The sequence below is a fragment of the Equus przewalskii genome, chromosome 5 (assembly GCF_037783145.1).
Source record: "Equus przewalskii isolate Varuska chromosome 5, EquPr2, whole genome shotgun sequence".
NCBI classification, from domain to species: Eukaryota; Metazoa; Chordata; class Mammalia; order Perissodactyla; family Equidae; genus Equus; species Equus przewalskii.
Genome location: NC_091835.1, coordinates 60297568 through 60319564, shown reverse-complemented (window position 1 = coordinate 60319564; position 21997 = coordinate 60297568). Strand labels below are relative to the sequence as shown.

General features: G+C 37.6%; 1 protein-coding gene across 3 annotated transcripts in view; it reads right to left on the bottom strand.

Annotated features, from left to right (window-relative positions):
- Positions 1–19866, bottom strand: part of LRRK2 (leucine rich repeat kinase 2) — a 134361-nt gene extending 114495 nt beyond the window's left edge. For 2 of the 3 annotated variants that reach the window (XR_011540042.1, XM_070619406.1), the window contains exons 1-7: positions 19345–19676; positions 18998–19083; positions 14259–14368; positions 10834–10922; positions 7821–7955; positions 5321–5455; positions 2780–2911 (exon numbers count right to left, since the gene is read on the bottom strand). Coding sequence is in view for 2 of the 3 variants with exons in the window: in XM_070619406.1 (XP_070475507.1) it covers positions 2780–2911; positions 5321–5455; positions 7821–7955; positions 10834–10922; positions 14259–14368; positions 18998–19083; positions 19345–19498 (841 nt within the window). In the remaining variant the exon portion in view is untranslated. Of the gene's footprint in view, positions 1–2779; positions 2912–5320; positions 5456–7820; positions 7956–10833; positions 10923–14258; positions 14369–18997; positions 19084–19344 lie in introns of all 3 variants that reach the window. The other variant, XM_070619407.1, reaches the window with a different exon arrangement.
- Between the last annotated feature and the right edge of the window lie 2131 nt (positions 19867–21997).

Sequence of the window (21997 nt, the reverse complement as noted above, 5' to 3'; positions counted from 1 at the left end):
TCTCTCCAAGGTAGGGTGGCTCAACTGGAGTCTCCCACATTAAGCTTGGACCTTAAAAAGATTCCAAAGTGCTCCTACATCAGTCCTGTGCCCTGACTCCCGGCAAACATCTCTAGAGGAGCATTTGTAATTCAGGTCCTCAGGATTCTCAGAGATTAAGCTCAACCAAAGAGCAACTCACAAGCATACAAGAAAACAAGACTCTATGACAGATGGCAGTCAGCACAGAAGCAGTGGGTTAGACTTCCAAGAATTTCATATATTGGAATTAGCAGATACAGAACACAGGATAGCTATGTATTAACAATTAAAGAAATGAAAATTAGAATAAAAGAGAAAGGGGAGAAAAGAAAGAAAAAGATGAAACAAGAGGCAGTCCAACATTACCTGGCAGATCTGAATACAAAAAGAGATTTTTAGAAATGTATTTTAAAAATCTAATAAATAACCAAATTGAATTTATCACAAGAGTGCAAGGCAGTTTACTATTAGAAAACCTGTAACTATAACTTTCCATATTACCAAGATAAAAGGAAAACAAAGATCTTAATATATTCTTTTAATATTTGATAAAACACAATACTCGTGATTTTTTTTTAAAGCCCACATGTAAAAATAAAAGCAAACAAAAAACAGAAGGAAACTTTTTAACTTGATAAAAGCTATTTGACACAAAACAAACAAGACAAGATTAACAACAACAACAACAACTAAAATCTTCTAACAAGCATTATTATGGATTGGAAAATATTAAAGCATTTCATTTAAAATCAAGAACAAGACAAGGATGCCTACCATCACCGCTTCTATTCAATCCTGTACTAGTAATTTGGGGCTGTGCAAGAAGACAAGGAAATGAAACAATGGCTGTAGGGAGAGGAAAGGAAGAATCCAGATTGTCACTATTCACAAATTAAATAACTGCTACGTAGAAAACCTAAAAGCATTGACAAATAAATTGTTAGAATTAATAAAAGAGTTTAGAAAAGTAGGTAAGATCAAGATACAAAACATAATTTGCATTTCTTTATGCATACACAGTCTAAAACTGCAATTTTCAAAGAGACACCATTCATAATAACAAAAAAAATAAGGTATCTAGAAATAACTAACAAGATGTGCAAGACCTGTATGGAAGAAATTATAACGTAAAGTTGCCAGTTCTTCTTAAATAAATCTATATATTCTATGCAATTCCAATCAAAATCCCAAAGGAGTTTTCCAAGGAACTAGATAAGTTAATTCTAAAATTTATATGAAATAGTAAAGTTGTACCCAAAAAAGAAGAATGTATGTTGACTTGATTTATTAGCTTTTTGGATATCAGGACTTACAGAGCTATGGTAATTTAAACAGCATGATCTAGATCAAGACAAATCAAATTAACCAATGCAACAGAACAGCAGAAACAGAAACAAATATATGACACAATATATATGATAAACATATAAATAATACATGTATATTAAATACATATTCAGTGCATCATACCACTAGAAAATGGATGAACCATAAAATAAACTGTGCTCTCCATATCATAAAAGAAAAGGAATTGAATTCCTACTTTATAAAAAATAATTCTAGACATTATAATACTTTATTGCTTAAATTAGAGACAATTGGGATAAAATATAAAATATATTTATTACTTCAGGGAAAGGAAGGATTTCTTAAGATACATTAAAAAAGGCAAATCACAAAGCAACTATTAAATTAAACTATATTACAAAAGTCACCAAAGATGATGAAAAGACAGTCCACCAATCAAGAGAAGATATTTTCAACACATACAATCAACTACCAAAACGTTGTTATCCAGAACCATGAATCAGAATTTTAAAAGACAGCCTATACTATGGAAAAATGGATAAAAGACAAACCATGTATTTTGCAAAAGAGGAAGCACCAATTACAAAAAAAATTTGAAAAGATATTCACCCTTATTTATACCTTCATAGCAACACAGATGGTAGCAGCATAAAATAAGAAAGAAACCAAATGTCCTTGGATAGGAGAATGGATAAATAAATTGTGGTATATCCACATAATAGAATACTATATACAACTATATGCAAAATATTCATGTCTTATAAACATAATGTTAATTTTTTTAAATTGCAGAAGATAACATTCAGCATGATTCCATTTTTATTAAGCAAAAACAAGCAAACTAACAATTTTGTTCAGGGAGATATGCAAATATAGAAAAACTATATTTAGAAAGCAAAAGACATATCAACACAAAATTCTGGAAAGTATTAACCTCTGTGGAGAGAGCAGGAGAAGGAAGTAGCCTGAAGTAGCTTTACCAGCACCGGTAAAGTACTAATACTTAAGTTCGGTGGGGAATTTTTTTGTATCGTGCTTTACATTTTCTACTTATTATACTCATTCTTTTGTATGTATCAACTATTTACATAATCATACTCTAAATATAGCACTAACAAGATTTCTCTTAGATTCCACACATCTATTTTTGTCACTCCTTTTAAAATTCCATCTAGGCAAGGCAGAAAAGTTTGCTACTTTACAATATTTCCATCCAAAGTATGTCAATATGCTACTTATCCATCAAGTGACAACATACATATGCTATATACACTAACATCATATAGACTGTGACAATAAATTAACCAAGAATTATATAACTCACCTACTATTTCCATCCAACATATGTCTTAATATGCTACGTATCCATCAACATATACCATACATATGCTATACACACTTACATCAACAATACTGTGATAATGAACTAACCAAGAATTATGTAACTCACCTAATGTAAGCCTATGGAGCAAGCAGCAACTCACTTCTTGAATTTTTTCACTGACAGGGAATGCTTTCATGGCTTCTACCACAATATTATAACATCTGACGTTGCCGCTCATGAGGACTTCAACATTATTGCCTAAATTTAAACAAATCATAATTATCAATAAGGTAATCATTTCCCCCTTTGAAATACGCACACAAAGACATCTTATATAGATTGTAAACACATGGCAGCATAAGGACTACATTTCCAAATTTAAATATCATCTTCTGTCAAATAACTATAAAAAATACTATGCTGTTCATTACTCACGTAATTTAGGACTTATCACTAGCATGAAGGGAAGTTACTTTATTCCTGTTTCTTGGCTTAAAACTTAAATAAAATAAGGGGAAAATGGAGAGTGCTTTTATATAAGTCTGAAAATGTAATGTCATGGCCGTAAGTTTACAAATAAATGAATTTGAGGCCTATTTCCTAAGGAGGCACTACTCCATTGGATAATGGCTTTCATTGTTCATTTTCCTCAAACCAACAGAAGGAAAATCAAGATTATGTCACATAATAGAACTGCGAAATTTAACCATGATCTATTTCCCACCCATTCCAGAAGAACATTCCAGAACAGCCAGTGTATGAGGCAGCCTTCTCCTGAAGGCACCAAGATAGATGGGGGAAAGAAAGGAGGAAGGAGGGAGAAGAGGCTAAATATTAAAACATGGCGAAAGGACAAACACTGGTGAACCAGAAAGGAAAGGAAGAATCCACTGGGAGAGGCAATTAATCAAGAGAGAGCGAGTGTGTGAACCTACGTGGAGAAAACTAAATTCTATATCTGAATGAAATGTTGACTATTCTTAAAACAAACAACAAAAAAGGTGTTTGCAAAAGACTTTGTGTTCTTTTTCAGCCTAGCCAAAACTAACCAATCGTGTTCCCAAAACTATATTTTTCATGTTTAAATTGTATTAAAAAACAGAAAAACACGTAATGACGAAAGGAAATGGCCTCTTAAAACAATTATCTGCTTTTACTCAGAATAGCAAGCGTGATTTTCTCTAAGACTCAAAGACAAATGTCTTTCAATTAGAATCAGTGTTTAAAACGCTTGATTTTTTCATTTTTCGTTGCTACTTTCTTTGACCTTTGCATTATGAATCAACAGATTTTCACTGGCATTCTGTCAGATGTGGGTGGAAAACAATGAACTTCAAAAACAGCCAGCCCAAAATAAATAAATGTATAAAGATAGCCAAGGAAAAGCAAAATGAAGAATACATTCAGTTTGTTGGCAGTGAATGACTCAGAGAAATTTAAAAGAATGTCCCTTCCCTCATCACTCAGCCCCATCCACTTTCAGGTCTTTAACTTCCCATGGATAATAAAATGATGGATTTTATAACCATCACAAAGCAAGGGGATTCTTTCACAAGGGGATTGGGCTTTTACTGAAGTCCCACATCTGCAGATTTCCATGTCTGAAATCAAGCTAATTATGTAATAATACTGTCAATGTTTTTAAAACACTTATTACATACCAGGTACTATTCTGCATTTTTCACATTATTTAACCCATTTAATCCTCACAACTTCACATACAAGAAGACGAAAATATTACTTGATAAATACATGTGTATATCCTGTACAAACCCACACAGGTAACACACAAAATACAAAACGCTCTTGTACACTTACGACACAAAAGTAATGGAATCCGAAGCATTATTTTAACCCATTAGCAATCAATGGTAGCATACACAGCATACTAATTTGTTCTCATTTATACTTTTTTGTGACAAAAGTGGCTAGATTTCAAAGCATCACAAAAATGCCAAACAAGAATCACAATAAAGTACAAACTCCTTCTTTTGGCTTTTCAGGCCCTTCAAGAGCTGGTTATGTCTTCAGCCTCATCCACGGACTCTACCCAAGCCATTCCCTTGCCTCCATTAAATGACACACAAGCAGACACTCGGGGCTGCGCGTGCACATGCGCACACACACATGCGCACATGCACAGTCCTAAACACAGTTTACTGGGCTACTTTTATCTTCTTGAATGCACTATGCTCTGCTTGCTCCAGCACCTTTACACTTAAGATGCCCACTGCCTGGGACATTTTACTTGTACTCCCCCTTCACCTCACACTTCCCTATACACAAGGTCTCCTCCTCGTTCAGGTCTCTGCTAAGAGATCTTGCCTCCCTCCCTGGTTGTTCTTACAACCCTCACTACTTCTGCCAACACTTGCCTTATAACACACTGTAAGCCCCTATGTACTTATCTGTATCTCGCATGGCACTATGGGTTCTGAAAAGGCAAGAACACGTTTATATTTTTTGCTACGTCTCCGCAGCACTGAGCCCAGAGCCAGCTGCGTCACAGTATCAATAAATAAAAATTAATTAAATGAGTACAATGAATCAGTTTAGCATCCACAAGTTTCTAAATAATAAAAACATGCTTAAAACATGCTCAGAAAGGAGATGATATATTGTAATTTTTCAGGTACAAAAAAGAAATCACGTGTATAGGCTACTTACAAGGAATTGCTAGGGAATGCAAACAGTGCAGGACATGAAGCACAACTTCCTCTTCATCTTTAAAATTTTTTAATGCACTTAGCAATATCATGTAATCTTTATTCTCAACAAATTCAGTCAGTTGCTCCTCTGAAACTAAAAAATGAAAGACAAAATACTGAAAAAACTTAAAGATGATATAAAAGTGCAATTACTCAAAAACATAATATTCATGATAATTGTATGTGACGTGGTAAATACAAGAGATGTCGACTAAAAATATATTTCAGCAAAAAGCCCTTCCTAAGAATTTTATAATGGGGAAAAAAGCTGATGAGATTAAAATAATTTTGTTTTGACCTGTACTAGTTTCTCCATGTTTTGAAGTGTAAAAGTGATACTAACCAAACAGTTCTCAGAAAAACAAAATTATTTACAATTTCATTTTGGGGATTCTAGAGAAAACTGACCTGTGACGAATAAAGATGTCCTACTGGATGTGAACACATCACAATAGTTAAAAGGAGTAGTTAATGGTACACCATTAAGGGACAGCTCAGCTAAATGTATCAGTTCCAGAAAAACAAACTCTTAACAAATGACAAGTTCGAAATACTGTCTTAATGGTCTTAATTTCATCAGAGATCAAAAACCATCATCACTAATTTTCATAATCAAAGTCTTCTGATCAAGCCAATGAGTTCCATTTGGAGTCGTTTTATAAGCAGGAACCTCAAAAATAGATTTAAAAATCTGATTTATCTCGACTGAGAACGGCACTGACAAAAATGTTAGAAAATGCAGCACTCTTCTTCATGATCAACATTACTTTTTTGTTTTTTAACTTTATACCGATCATCCATATAATACCACGTGAAATTGGTTAGGTTCTTCTAAAAAATGAGTATCATGGAACCTTCTCGTTTTATGGAGCAGCTTCCACAGCATACTTTCAAATTTAGAAAATTAACTTTACAGGTGCTTCCAAATCCTAGGGAACTTGGTACTTCTTGGAAATTCAGAAATTTTTCAACTCAACATTTACAACCATAATACTGTCAGCACTGATGATCTTTCTATTGAATCAGATCTTCTTTGTAACATTCTCCGCTTAGTGCTTCTCCATGAGTCCTGCACAGGGCCCACAATGCTGGTGAGAGAGTGATGTTAGCCCTACTCCCCTGAGCAGGAACGTGCCCCTAACTGCAACACAGAAGATTACAGGCCCTGCAAGACAATAGAACTTCAAACTCTATTCTGCTCAATTCTTATCAAAAGCTTAGTTGCAAGATATAACATTTATAAAAGACAGCCTAAAAACATCTTCCCTTCCTCACTCACGGTAAAGTCTCTCCCACCGAACCTGATCACCAGAGAGCTGGGTACCATGCTGTTCCGGCTCTTGACAGTGTCTCTTTCACTGAAACACACTTTGTTTGTACTTTATATCATCTTGTCCAGGAAAACCCATGGGAGGATTTTCTCACGTCTCCCATGAGACCAATTGCTTCTCCTGATAAATGGCTTTGCTTGCATCTTAAGTAACTTTGTAACCAATGAGGTTTACCTCTTTTCTTTGCCTGACAGGAAGCAAAGAGCCAAATTTTTGGTCCATCCATTTGAAAGTATACAGGACCTGAAGTAAGTGGTAAATTTAACCTAGCTTCATATTATTTTCCCTCACCCATTTCCACATCCATTTGTTCTCTAACATATTATAAATATCTATAAGCTGTTTAAAGTTCTTTTGGAATAAGACAAGGAATTAAACAGTATAGGGTGATCTATCCCATTCCTGGAGCTGACAGTGGTAAACTGACATAGACACAGGGCCCACATAATTCATTCTTATCCTAAACCCCTTGCACTATTGGCTGTCACAATGACGCAAAAGGTGCTTTTGAAAAATGGCAGCAAATTGAACTGCAATGGTGATAACTAGCTGTGTGCCCTCAGGCAGGTTGCTCATTTCACCTCTCTGATCCATTTCCTCATCAAGCCAGCAAGGGACTAAAGGTTCCAACCAACTATAAAATTACATGATAATCTCTGTTATCAACCTCAGTGCCAAGTGATCAAATACATATTAGGCTTTTTCCTAAGGGACAGTTTGTAAACCTCCTGGTTCTTTATATAGAGCCTTTAGCAATTTCTAAAATTTCTGGCGATGACTCAACATAATAAATCCAAACTTAACCTATGCTTGGCTTCACAGTTTTATTTTTTTCTTTCTTAACACCTACACATCCGGTCTGCAAAGTGAACCTTATGCCTTGTTAAGCAATGGAAGAAAGTCTACTACAAATGCATAATTTAAAACACATGAATGAAATTCATTCCATGAAAACAAGCAATATTTTTTAATTAACCCCGTTACTTCTCCTTGACTGACAGCTCTCACTTCTTAATAAATAGTACAATTTTAGAGACCTTCTCATTATAATAATATTCTACTTTTCCCTTTATAAACCCTTTTTTCTTAGATAAATATCAAAATAAAAAATTTGACGTTTTTAAATACCTCTCTCAAACAGCACATGTAAAGCTTTGCATCCAAGTTTCTGCACTTCGTCACTGGCTGAAAATGTGCGCATGGCATCGAAAATTAACAAGAAAATATCGCTTTCTTCATCCAATATTAGCAAAGTGATTTTACCTATTTTGAAGAGAACAATATGCCCTTAGTAAATACCGGCTTTAACACTCAATGTGTTCATTTTTACATGAGGACTATGAATGGTTTGTGGACTTTTCTTTCTGACGAACCACTTAATTGCCCCGGGTGCTATATCCATAAAGCTCTACAGTCTTTCTAAATGAGATAAATTCCCAATATACTTAACTATAACTCTATGATTCCCAATTAATAACTGTAGCCTAGACCTCTTGCCTTACACTCCTGAAATCTATTTCTATCTGCCTCTTAGACAACCCTATCTGAATATTCCATACGGCACCCCAAACCTAGCTTACTCCTGTTCCCTAAATTCATCAATGATATTACCATCCAATAGTTACCCTAGAGAGAAACTATGCAGTGAGTTATCTTCCTTCTTCCATGCCCCCTCTTCTTTTCATTCTCTCCCCCAACCAACAAATCAATTCATTACCAAGTCCTTCAGGTCTATCTCCTAAATATCTTGAAAACTCCTTTTGAACTAAGCCCCTCCATTCCTATTGTGTTCAGGACCTCATCAGCTCTCACCTAGAATGCAAACACAATAGATTAATTGCTCTGCTTGGCCTAAATCTCAACCTAACTAGTTTGTCCCCTGCGTTACGTTTCTAAAACACAAGTTTGATCCTGTAAATCCCTTGCTAAAATCTTCCCAGGCCTTCCCATACTTCTCCATCGGACAATCTAGACCCTTCACAGACTGACTACACGTATCTCACTGGCCCCATGTCCCTCCATGCATTGCCTCAACTCCAGACATGCTAAACTTGCTCACCACTAAACATTTTCTTTAATATCCCTTTGAACTTGCACTAGCTGCATGGAATGCCCTTGCCCTTTCCCACACCAAACCTACTCCTCCCATCATTCAAGAAATCACACAAACAGCACTTATTCTGTCAACAAAAATAGTTGTACTGGAACAGGAGTGTTAGCAGCAGCGGTGAACACTTGTAGAGCGCATAACGTGTCAGACACAGGTTGAAGCACTTCACTGTAACACACGTAAACCCATGACGGCGGGCAATCCCCATTTTAGAGGTAAGAAAACTGAGACAAGAAAGATTAAGTGACCCAAGTGACCATGCCCAAGGTCCACAACTAACAAGAGCAGACCTGGATTAACATTTAGGCAGTTCATGCCCACGTTCTTAACGCCTACAGATGAGTTCAGCTGGTCTCTGCTCTGGGTTCCTGTGGGCTTTTCTTTATATCTCTGTTATAGTACTTTTCTCATTATGTTGAAATTATTTCTTTAAGTGCTTTTTATGTCTTTGCCCGTGCTGTCCAATTCGGTAGCCACTAATCACATGTGGCTGTTTAAATTAATTAAAATTAAATAAAATCAAAATTCCATTTTTTATATTTCAATTGTTCAATAGCCACTTATGGCTACTAGCCATGATATTGAACAGTGCAGATACACAACATTTCCTTCACCACAAAAAGTTATATTAGACAGTGGAGCTGGACTGTGAACTTCAACATTGCAGGAATTTTGCCTCATCTGTCTTAGAGTTCTCCAGCAGCCAGCACAATAATAAGTGCCTAATAACTATTAAGTCAATTAACTAATAAGCCAAACAATAAAAATGATTCCTAAATTCACCTCTAATAAGTATCTGAAAGGAACTTCAAAACACATTAAAAACTTTCCTAACAGCTCAAAATTCTGAATGTTATGTGGAAGGAATTAAATTAAGTAGTCTTTTCAAAACACACGTCAAATTCCCTGTGGGCCTGTGGCTGACTTCAGTATATTCCAGTGTTGGGAGATTTTTCAAATTCATAAACCCTCAGGTTCCTGTCCATTGCCAAATGGAGAATGGATCCCCCTTCTCCAAAAAATGTTCCCAAGGATGAGTTTAAAATAAGTCATGGTTAAGACTAGTGAGTACATCCATCACATATTTTAATAAAGGCTGCGGTGAAGTGGTACCTTCTGGCCTTTCCTATCCCTCTTCCTTCATACTCTGATCTTCACCCTCTTTCTTCCTTTCTTTCTCCTCCTGGGTCTTCATTGCTTAGCAGGGCCAATGAGGGCATTTAAAATCTTCCCACCCACATGTCCAGCCCCTCGCATGCTCCCAGGCCTCTGTAACTCTGCACACCCTGTTCTCTTGACCTAAAACACCCTCCACTACTTTGAGCCAAACTCCTCCCTGTCCTTCATGATTAGCGCCCCTGTCAGCAGCCTTTCTTCTCAGAACCTCATATCAGAGCAAGTGTCCATCACAGGCAGTGATCACAACTACCGCCCCATATCAAGGTTCTTTGTTTTCAGGTCCATCCTCCTCCAGGCAGAAGTTTTCTCAGAGAAAGAACCTGACACATGGACTCAATACCCACCTCCAAGGATGTTTTGAGGATTATGTTTTTAAAAGCAGGCGAAGTATTTTACATGTGAAGCCTGGCATCTAGCAAGCACTCAAGAAGTAATGCTATATATTTTTTAAATATTATTATTACATCATACCCTAGGACATATATTATAGAAAACATTAGAAATATAATAAAGATACAATAATGACAAAAACAGGTATGGTCTACAAGCCAATGGGAATGTAAGATGTGGGACTGGATCCTGGGAACAAGGCTAGAGACAGAAATTAGATTTGACAGTAGTATATAAGACGATGTTTAAGGCCAAGATATTGGAGGGAATATTTGAGAGGAAAAAGTGTAGAGAAAAGAGACAAAGAGAGAAAATGGAAACAAAGAAATCTGGAAATCATCAATATTTAGGTTATATTATGTTACTATACTTTAAAGAGACATTAAAACACATTTGGCAAATGGTTTAAACTATTTTCTTAATTTTGAGTCAACATTAAACATACATGTGTGTATATATTACCTGAAGTTAGGAGTAGCTCTAAGGCCTTCAGTCCAACTGTTGACAGGTTTACACTGGCATTATGAACTGTGAGCATTTTAAGAATCAGTCTGTAATTAAAAACAGAAATTGAGACAAGAGTGAAATATCATACCTACACGTTTGCTTTTTAAGATATTTTTTCCTCACCTATATTTTTTCTCTTTTTTTTATACAGATTGGCACCTGAGATAACAAGGGTTGCCAATCTTCCTTTTTTTTTGTTCCTTCTTCTTCTCCCCAAAGCCCCCAGGACGTAGTTGTATACTGTAGTTGTGAGTGCCTCTGGTTGTGCTATGTGGGAAGCTGCCTCAGCATGGCCTGATGAGTGGTGCCATGTCCCCACCAGGATCCGAACCAATGAAACCCTGGGTCGCCAAAGCGGAGCACGCAAACTTAATCACTCAGCCACGGGGCCGGCCCCACCTCACCTATATTTTTATTCATCTCACTGTATTTCATTCCCAGTATTGAAGCTCATGTATTTTTTCCTTCCTATAAACCAGACCCAGGCTTATGACAATTAACAGGGAATCATTATGAGTCTCAATGGAAAAGTTACAACATTTTCCTCTAAATATTCAAATTCAATTATTAACTATTTTCACCCAACTCTACATCCAAAATATCATGCAATATACGCATCAAGAGATCAAGCCCATTTTTATATATGATATAAACTTCCAAATTATACATTAAGCATGTTGATATACTAAAATATAGAGATGTAATGAAGATCTTACTTTGTATATACAAATTAAGAATCCAAAGGGCTGGCCTCGTGGCTGAGTGGTTAAGTTGGTGTGCTCCACTTCAGCGGCCTAGGGTTTGTGGCTCGGATCCTGGGTGCAGAGCTACATACCACTTATCAAGCCATGCTGTGCTGGAAGCCCACATAGAAGAACTAGTATGATTTACAACTAGGATATACAACTATATACTGGGGCTTTGAGGAGGAAAAAATAAAGAGGAAGATTGGCAACATATTTTAGCTCAGGGCCAATCTTCCTCACCAAAAAAAATTTTAAAAAAATCCATTTGACTATTTAAATTATTGATTTTTACTATTTTTGAAAGAGAAAATGATAAAATTTTATAATAGAAAGTGAACCTAGTATATCAATAATATCCAATTAGTTCAAATTCATTAAATTTGAGCCCGAGTTATCAATTGTAAAATATACAATCTTTAGTCTATTCCTACTCGATATTATTCGGCTTCCCATTGTTAGGAAAAGACAGAGCCTGGTGGCATCCATAGTTCTTCTAGGTCCAAGAAACATATCACGTGGTCTCCAGCTGGTGAGGAGAGGAATTGAGAGACCCTTCCTTCGACTCCATCAATTCTCCTTCTACCCACACTGCTCCTACCTCTTCCTACACCATTCCTGACTTCATCACCACACAAGAGATTTCTTCTTTAGTACTGTTAGCCTTTGGGAGGAAAAAAGTCCCTGAATATGGGCAGATGTGTTTTACAGCAAATTTTTGCTGGGAACAATCTAATATGCTCCACTGTAGAGAGCACTGTGTTTATCTTGTTCACGTTACTTCTGGCCTAAAGTAGAGGCGTAATGAATATTTGATGAATGGAGGGTGAATGAATGAATGAGTGAATGAGACTCCCTGTAGAAATGTTTATGTAATTTAATTTTGAACAGTTGGTTTGTACTAAAATATGACTAGATGAGTTTTCCAACACTCTCTAAGGTTATAGATTGCTAATCTTTCAGGATCTTGGAAATTCTCAACCAAACCAAGGGACACATAACATTACAATTACTAATTACAGGTATATTTTGCATAATTCCTCATTAAATGCTGTATACTTTAGAACTGACTCAGAATTTCAGAGATTAGTTTGGAGATGAGAATATACATTAACTGTAAACATGTTCTTTTCAAAACACACTATTAGATGCTGGAAACTGAAGAATAGCAACAAACATTTATGGAAGATAGAAAAATGTACAAGCACAGATATGCTCACCTATAAACAAAGCTCTTATTTGTCTAAATTTGCAACTAAGTTGATACTGACAAAGAATACCGATAGGTAAAATTTAGTTTTGCATAAATTACATTTTTCACAAGCAATATGCCGTTGGAAGAATTATGATTCATTTTTCTGTAGTAAAGAAAAGTCAGGTACAAAGAACACCTAAAGTTAATGATAAAAGATACTTTTCAAACATCAAGAAACAAAGTTATCCAAAAACGATTTTCCTGGAAACACAGTTTTTTCTTCAGAAAATTTTTTCCTAACTAATTATGGCTAAAGAAGTGGTCTCATCTTTAGTCATTATGCTGCAAATTGCAGTAAAATAGCTCTCAAGACTTGGCTGCAGATGTGCTGAAAGGTAATTTCCTCTTTTTTCTTCATTTTGAAAGCTATGGTTTAAGCTCATTAAATATATACACATAAATATACATAAAAGTCTTTTTTGCTTTTTCTTTTTCTTCTTTCTTTTTTTTTTTGCTGAGGGAGATTAGCCCTGAGCAAACATCTGTTGCCAATCTTCCACTTTTTTTGCTGGAGGAAGATTAGCCCTGAGCTAATATCTGTTGCCAATCTTCCACTTTTTTTGCTTGAGGAAAATTAGCCCTGAGCTAACATCTGTGCCAGTCTTCTTCTGTTTTATATCTGGGTTGCTGCCATAGCATGGCTGATGAGTAGTGTAGGTCCATGCTCAGGATCTGAACCTGTGAACTCGGGCCATGGAAGCAGAATGTACCCAACTTAACCACTAGGCCATGGGGTTGGCCCTAAAGGTACTTTTTAAAGACAGTAAAGCATAAACTTCTAAATAACTATTTATAGAAATTTTTAGTTCCTTTTTTTTTTTAAGAACTGGTGATTTGTATCAGTTCTACTATTAAAAAGTAAAAACCTCTTCTTGGTTTGAATTCATAAGTAGTCATCAAATATCTACAACTTGGGGCTGACCCAGCGGTGTAGCAGTTAAGTTTGTTTGCTCCACTTTGGCAGGCTGGGGGTCACAGTTTCATATCCCAGGCACAGACCTACACCCCACTTATCAAGCCACGCTGCAGCAGGTGTCCCACATATAAAATGGAGGAAGATGGGCACAGATGCTAGCTCAGGGCTAATCTTCCTCAAAAAAAGAAAAATCTACAACTTAACCAATTACGTACCTGTGTAATTATATTATTAAAGTAATAACAACACCTGACATTTACCTCAGATGTTATTTTCTAATTCAATTAGATAATATACTTCTGAGTTGAAACTATCTATAAATGTCAATCATTGATTCACATAAAAATATCTGTATTTTAAAGGATTTTACCAGATTGGCTTGGATTGCAAATACAATGAATAAAAGGAAAGGTTGTCATACGTATAAAGATTTAGTGGTTTGTTTTTAGACATCTGTCATACTTACTGGTGAACCCCAAGGACTTCCCAATCGTGTCCAATATCCTGGGGTCCCATTAAGCTTTGCATTGTATCTGGACAGATTTCTATTAATTTGCATAAAAGTGACCAACCCACCTGAAAGCAAGAAAGATAAATATCCACGTTTTGAAACATGCTAATGGAACATACTCAGTCAAACATGAATCTCTTCATTCTTAGGAGAACAGGTGACTAAATTATTTTTAAATAATTATTTTAAAACACAAAGTACTCTAAAAGGCTTACTGAGAAAAGAAGCTATATACTTAGAATACCTCTTTCTCCAAAAATCATACCAGAAAGGCATACAAAAATATTATAACACTTCTGAATGATGAAGGAAATAGACATGCCTATTGCCTAAAAGAAATAAAATAAAACACAAAAGATAGTTCTAGAGGACATACCAAGATTACGAAGCGCAAGAAAGTCTATACTCAGGCTTTCCATACATTTTAAGTCACACCTACCTGACAGGATTTCTTCTAAATATTTAGGATTTTAATTATACGATAAAAATGAATTGGGTTGGAACGAAGGATTAGGGGAAGCTGGAGATTTTAATGGCAATGTCTAAGTTATCAGGAAAGGCTGCTCCCCAGGTAACGGAGCTAGAATAACTGGCAAAAGAAATAGCACTGTCTGATGACAATGTAATATCTGCTACAGGGAAAAGTGAAAGGCACTGTAAGATAGAGAGGAGGTAGAATTTCTCAATGGGCCCCTCTAGATTTCTTTAGAACATCTAACTATGAGCTAATGAGGTCCAGACATCATGAATGCCCATAGGCTCTTTCATATTTCTAAATAAAATATGATCTTACTGATGCATTTTAAATATATCTTCATTCAGTCCAACTTGAATAAGTTGCTCTTTACTTCAGAAAAAAATGATTTTTAATACAATTTTTTTAAAGAACACATTTTAATTCCAAACTGGAGATTAAATTTAACTACTCTTACTGTTAAATATTCTTCTCTTGATTTAAGGAATCTTCAATTCTATTATCTTACAAAACTATACTTGATGCGGTCAGACAAAAAAAAACCAAAGAAAATAGAAAACACATACATATGTAGCATCTAAAGATAAATGAAAACCTAAGGATGATGTGTGATAAATATCAATAAAATATGAAACCTAAAAGTGTGACTCACTGTGAGCTAGAATTCCTCAGAGAAGAATATAATATAGAAAAGGTAAGACTTGAGCGAGATTTCAAAAGAATTATAAATTTGGTCATCCAAAATAGGGAAATGGAACCTTTTGAAACTGATGGGCAGTGAGCAGAGTAAAGCGCTAAATGGGAGGAGACTGCTGCAGGGGAGGGGACCATTTCTAAATGGACCAGACACATGAGTGGAGCGGAGCGATGCAGAGAGTTGAATGAGAAGGTGAGAAATTTCTATGCATCCAATAAGGAATAAAGGCACAACTTTCTTACTTGTTTACAGGAGTAAACAATGGGTATTTCACAAGAAAATATAATTACACCAGATCGCTTTACAATATTATTTCTGGATCTTTTCTGGAATAAGCATGAATTGCTTTATTCTGTCATTACTTCCTTTTACATAATTTCAAATTGCTTGAAAAGGCAGCAATTTCTGACAGCTATTTTTACCTATACTTAAGTAGGACATCCTCCTCCACATAAGCTGAACAGACATTGACAATCCAGCTGTCATAGAAACCGGCTAAATTTTGTGCTTTCATAAAATACATAGAGATTTTTTTCCCCCAAGTATATAAGAAAATAAGGTTCAGAACAGCTTCTGGTGAGAAATGAAACATAAATCACATAGGATGCTAAACTGATCTCAGTTCTTGCATGGCTGACCCGAGGAGAAAACTTGTTTTGTTTTGGTTGGTTAAGCAACAGTATCAGTAATCGCTTTGCAAAAAGATTGAGGCAACTGAGCTTCTACGATTAAACAGAATCACCAGCAGCCAAGCCGAGGTAAGAACTGATCCATTAGTCTATTCAATTGAAAGCTTATCTTTCCAAGAGAGACGGTTCCCATCCTGCACAGTTATAATACAATTAAATTGGTAGTTTCACTTTATTATAATTATTCTGTAAACTCAAGCATCTAATTAATGCACAATTGGAAAGGGTCTAAGGGCTAAAGAAAATTTTAGTCACTTTCATTTATTTTGCTTCCTTACTTCTAAGGTTGACTGTGTGGACACAGAGAAGTAATGTAAAATTGAGGAGCACAGAGAAATGAGAAGATGACTGGCAGGAAGGAAAGCAGGAGAGGTGGCCTAACTGCCAATGCTCTAAAGACTGTTATTTATTAAGGAGCATTAATAAAATAAGAAAAGACTTTGAAAATAAAAATCAGAGTCTCGAATATCATGTTAAATGAATTCTGGAAACAAACCTTAACATTCACTTTTGAAGGATAATTTATCTTCACTCTTTAAATTCATCATTAAAAGCTTATTTTTTGAGCAAGATTAGCCCTGAGCTAATATCCTCCACCAATCCTCCTCTTTTTGCTGAGGAAGATTGGCCCTGAGCTAACACGTGTGCCCATCTTCCTCTAGTTTATATGTGGGACGCCGCCTGAGCATGGCTTGATAAGTGGTGCGTAGGTCAGCACCCAGGATCCAAACCGGCGAACCCCGGGCCACGAAAGTGAGTGTGCACCTCAACCCTTATGCTACCGGGCCAGCCTCAATCATTAAAAGTTTTTAATTCAGCACTTCCAGCTAATTCAACATATAAAGCAATAAAGAATATCTATACTAACTACACCAGTATGAATTGGTGTATAATATGGTGAATAATATAAAGAAATTTGAAGGATAAAAACTCACTTTCTTTTAAGTGGAGTATTATAAAATCAGTAGAGAGATCCCTTTCTTCATCCCTTTAGTAAGACCACTGATAATTAAAATTGATAATGTCATTGTGTCTACCATGGCCACAGTATTTGTACCAAATCATCACACTTTTTACTTGCAATGAAAAGCTTGTGAATTCAGCAGCTAGAGGATTGTATGACGGCAAGAGATTTCGAAGATGTGAGAAGACTTGAGTCCTGGCTCTGCCCCTAGCTCTGTGATCCTAAATGAGCTACTTACTCCGAGGGAAAAATAGCCAGTGAGATATCCAGGGGGGCAGTGAGATCCCAGTGAGAATCAAGTGATGTAATCTACATCATGCTCTTGGCAGACTAATACATATAGGGTGCTGAAACTAACAATTCAATTCCATTAAATTACCAATTCAGAAGACAATTCCTTATTTTCTTGCATACTTTGTCTCTGGTACTAACTGGGCAAGGATACTGAGTGACACTCATAAGTACTCCAAACATGCCCAGGCCTGGGCAGTTTCTAAAATAAAGAAGAATTAGGAGGTGGTCCTATTCCAAGCTCCTCTGAGTTCTCAAGTCTAGCACGGAGTGCAGGGAATGGAGGCTGCCAGACCAGGCACTTTTGAACACCAAAGCACAGGCAAGTAAGAGGGGATTATGTGGGTGGAGAAGAGCAAGCACAATGGGCCAGTGCGAAAAAGTGACTCATATTCCATGGGCAAATTCAGACATTGGGTGCTAAAAAGAGCAGTGTCTTTATCATGACTTCATCTTCTCACAGTGTATGCTAACAGCCTAAAAATCAATAGTCAGATGGGAAATATCTCAGTTAAAGAAAAAATAAAAGTAACCATTTATCCCAGATATAAATATCCTTATATAAAAGAAGCTAGGTATATGGTTCACCCAAACTAGATATAGTTGGTTACAGAGATAAAAAGATAAAGACAGATAGACACAGATTTAGGGATCCAGATAATTTTCACATCTGTCTACATTCTCAAGCACATATTAAGAAACATTGACTTTCTGACTGCATCCTGATAGAGTTTAAAGTTCAACTCTCTTTCCCTCCAGGACTTAACATGCAAATGACAAAAAACGATTTCAGTTCTTTAAATCTCAAAATCTACAAAGGAAGTTCACACGATAGGCAGTGATCTTGTTTTGACTCTAAATCATCCTTAATTATCATCAATTATCAATCATTAATTATCATCAATTAGGGCTCCCTTTTTAATACATCTAAGATATTCAGCAAATTTCTGGGTTTCCTATGGGACAGACTCTGTTTTGCTTTGACATTCATTTTATATGAAAACAGTTGAAAAGTATAAAATTAAACTTATAGAGGAATCATAAAATATCACTTTCTTTAGATAAAACAAGGCATACTACAACTAAAGAAGTTGAGACATCTGTCTTCAAATTAAAAAAAAAAGGAAAGCCCTGAAACCTGAGTTTGCCAATTACTTAATTTTATTAATTTTATTATTGTTAATTATTCTCCTTTCCCAAATTATTCACAATGGTGTCACCTCTAGGACATGCTGTGTATTGGGAAGATTCTTAGCTAATTTGATCTAAACAGTGACGAACTCATATAGCCAATAACAGAAAACTCAACCCATTATTATTCCTCTGCCGCCACCATCCATGTTTTGTCAGTCAATCGTATAAAGTTACTTCTTACAGACAATCAGCGAGCACGTACTGGGCCCTCATACGCCGTGAACATTTGATAACGATTTGACAACGCTTCCATCTTAAAATCAGTCACCGGTTTGTCAAGCCAAATCTCAGAAACAGTCCAGAAGTCTGGGGATACAACATTGACGGGAAAACATCTATTTCCAAAGTGAACGGGGAATGGGAGAAGTAAAACAACGCCTTTACCTGCTGTACACTAGCGACTCTCATGTACGAGTCCAAGACGATCAACAGAGGCACGTGGACATTTTTGCCTTGAAATAACTTGGAGGCTGGAAAAGAAAGGGGGTGAGGGAAAAGAAGCAAAGTCACGATTCACGGCCCTCCTTTTGAGTCTGAAAAAGGCGGGGGGGAGAAAGCAAAAGAAGTGAGCGCAAGACTTTCCTAGAATTCTCAGCCCCTTTCTGCCCTAAGAAGTAGAGAGTTTGTGGCTTCAAGAGACCAGGTTTGCGCAGCTCCAAAGCGCTGGGGAGAAAGTTTGCAAAAGAGGCGGGGGGAGGGGGTAAAGGAACAGTCTCCTTGCAAATGATTACCGTGGTCGGCGTACGTAAACACCAGCATATCCTCCAGAATTTGGACCAGCGTCTCTATCTGTTTTCCTTCCTGGACATTCTTCAGCCTGACTATCAACTTCTTCAGAGTTTCCTCGTCCTCCTCCTCGCACCCCTGACAGCTGCCACTGGCCATGATGGACCCTGCTCCAAACCGGCCGCCCGCCCGCGCCAAGGCCGGCTGCTCCGGGCAGGGGCAGGGGCGCGGGCCGCCGCTCCCGGGGCGAGCCCAGCTCACTGCCCGCAGCCCGCGCTCGCCGCCGGCCGCATCGGCACCCACGCCCGCCTGTTTAGAGGAAGGCGGCGTCTCCCCGCCCCGCGCTGCCCTGCCTCTCCCCGAGCCCTCCTCCTCCTGTGTCCCTCCTCCCCCACTCAGGCCCCAAAAAGGAGCTCAGGGGCCTGCGAGAGGCTCGGCCGAGGGAAGGAAGGCGTGCAGAACCGTAGTGGGCGGCCGGGCCGCAGAGAGGGCTGGGCCGGGCCGGGGTGACCGTGACCGTGGACCCCGCGCGGGCCGAGACGGGGCCCCTGGCGGGCGCCGCCTGCCGGGACCGGATCCCACTCGCCGCGGCGGCGCAGCCGGGAGTCGCGCAGGAAGAAACTGACTCAGCGGACGCCGCCGAGCGCCCAGGCCCCGAGCCCCGCCGCGGCGGGAGGAGGCGCGCAGACGGCAGCCGGCCCGCCACCCGCCTCGACCGCCAGCCCCGGCTCCTGCGGCCCCGCGGAAGGCCTGGGAACTGGGAAGGAGAAAAATGAAAGCCGCCGCCTATCTCCACATCTAAGAAAAGAAATCAGGGCGTTGGGAAGAGAGGACGCCGCCCAGTTGGCGCCTTTTAGGAGAGCAGTCTCTGTAGAGTTCCCCCTATAGGGAGATGAGTAATTTCCCCCCAAGGATGGAGAGAGATTTTACAATCAGAATGTACCAGCTAAATGCTTTTGCATGATTGCTGTGGCTCTTTTTAGGGGAGGAAATAAATTTTTTTCTCTGTTAGTTATGTGAAGCTCTGTTGGCCAAAAGACCACTAAAATTAACTTCTGAAAATTTGAGTTTGCACTCGGCGGGATCCTGATGACTGGGGCACACCAAAAAGTAATCAGTTCGTTCTCGGTGCTGTTAAAATTAAAGAGAAACACAAGGTAAATGAAATGGAAGGGTGAAAGCGGAAAAGGTGAAAGATAGAATCCTAAACTTTGTTCTCTTGGTATTCAAAATTGCTTATGAGTCTGAGCATCTATAACCCTAAAGTTAAAGGAAAAAATAAGTACCAAAGTAATGTTTTTCGGGAAGAGAAACCAAAGCAAGCAACACTGTAGACAAGGCTGGACAAAAACGATCTATTGCCTAAAATGATCTGTCCTAGGGATCTTTTACAAAGGAGGTGATTAGACTGGAAGTTAGTACTTTACAATTTTACAGTGTTTGTTTTCACTTCTGTTAACCTCATTCTGATGACAATTGTGAAATGGATAACACAGCTACTATCATCCTTCTTTTACTAATGAGGAAATTCAGGTTTACAATTAAGCGAAGAGCATTGTTGGAGTCCCACAGATGGAAAGTTGAGGGCCTGAACTTAAAAACCCAGGTAACTCTTAACTCAAGCGGAAGGTTCTTTACACTCTACCACTTTAATCAAAATGAACTAGGTTTCCCTAATACATTAAGTTAGTAAGATAACAAATTCTACTTCAACCAGGATATTGTGAATATGTTTTGTTGTCATAAAGACTTTTTATCTTTTACAGACACATGCTAAACTACTTACAGTTGAACTGATAGGATACGTAGGATTTGCTTCAAAGTAATTCATTGGTGGGGAAATGGGTGAAATGGGTGGAGGTAGAGATGAAACAATACCAATTTTTGAACTGATAATTGTTGAAAATAGGTGATGGATTCATGGGATCTGTTGTACTATTTCCTCTGCATAAGACTTTCCATAATCAAAACAAAATAAAACAAAAAATTCTCAACCTTGTCGTCTTTATCGTATCTGCAGAATATCCTTCCTGCCTGATTTCTGAACTTGTTTCACCTTCTGACTAGCCAATCAATATGTCAGACAGTCCTAAGAATTCTCCCTTTCGTGCCTTCCTTCCCGTTCCTCTGCATCAGTTTCTCCTTCCCAGTCTACTGGATTGTTATCTTGCAAAAAATCAAAACCTGGCTCCCTTCCAAAGGAAACTAAATCTAAGTCAAAATGTGTCTCCTCTTTTCCTCAATTCTTTCATCCGTCTATTGCCTATTTACTGTCTATTCTATATTAGCCAGACTGGAGGTAGGTGATGTAGGAACATGAATTCTCTGTTGGGAGCATTCTCTCAGACTACTGCAGTGGTAGAGCAAAGTATCCTCCTAGCTTTCAAAAATGTTTAATTGATTGACTAAAATCCCAAGACTTATTAACTCTTCAGATAACAAGACTGAAAAGGAAGGCCACCGGCACAAATTCTTGATAAAGGTAGTGGGTAGTACTCGGTAGAGAATAAAATGGTGCTGGAATGTTAGGCTAACTTCCTGGGAAGAAAAAAATAAAATGGACATTGCTAATTACAGCAAACACCAAAACAAATTCCATATGGATTAAAAAGATAAATGAATAACTTTAAAAAGAAAATGTGATTAATAGTTATTTAA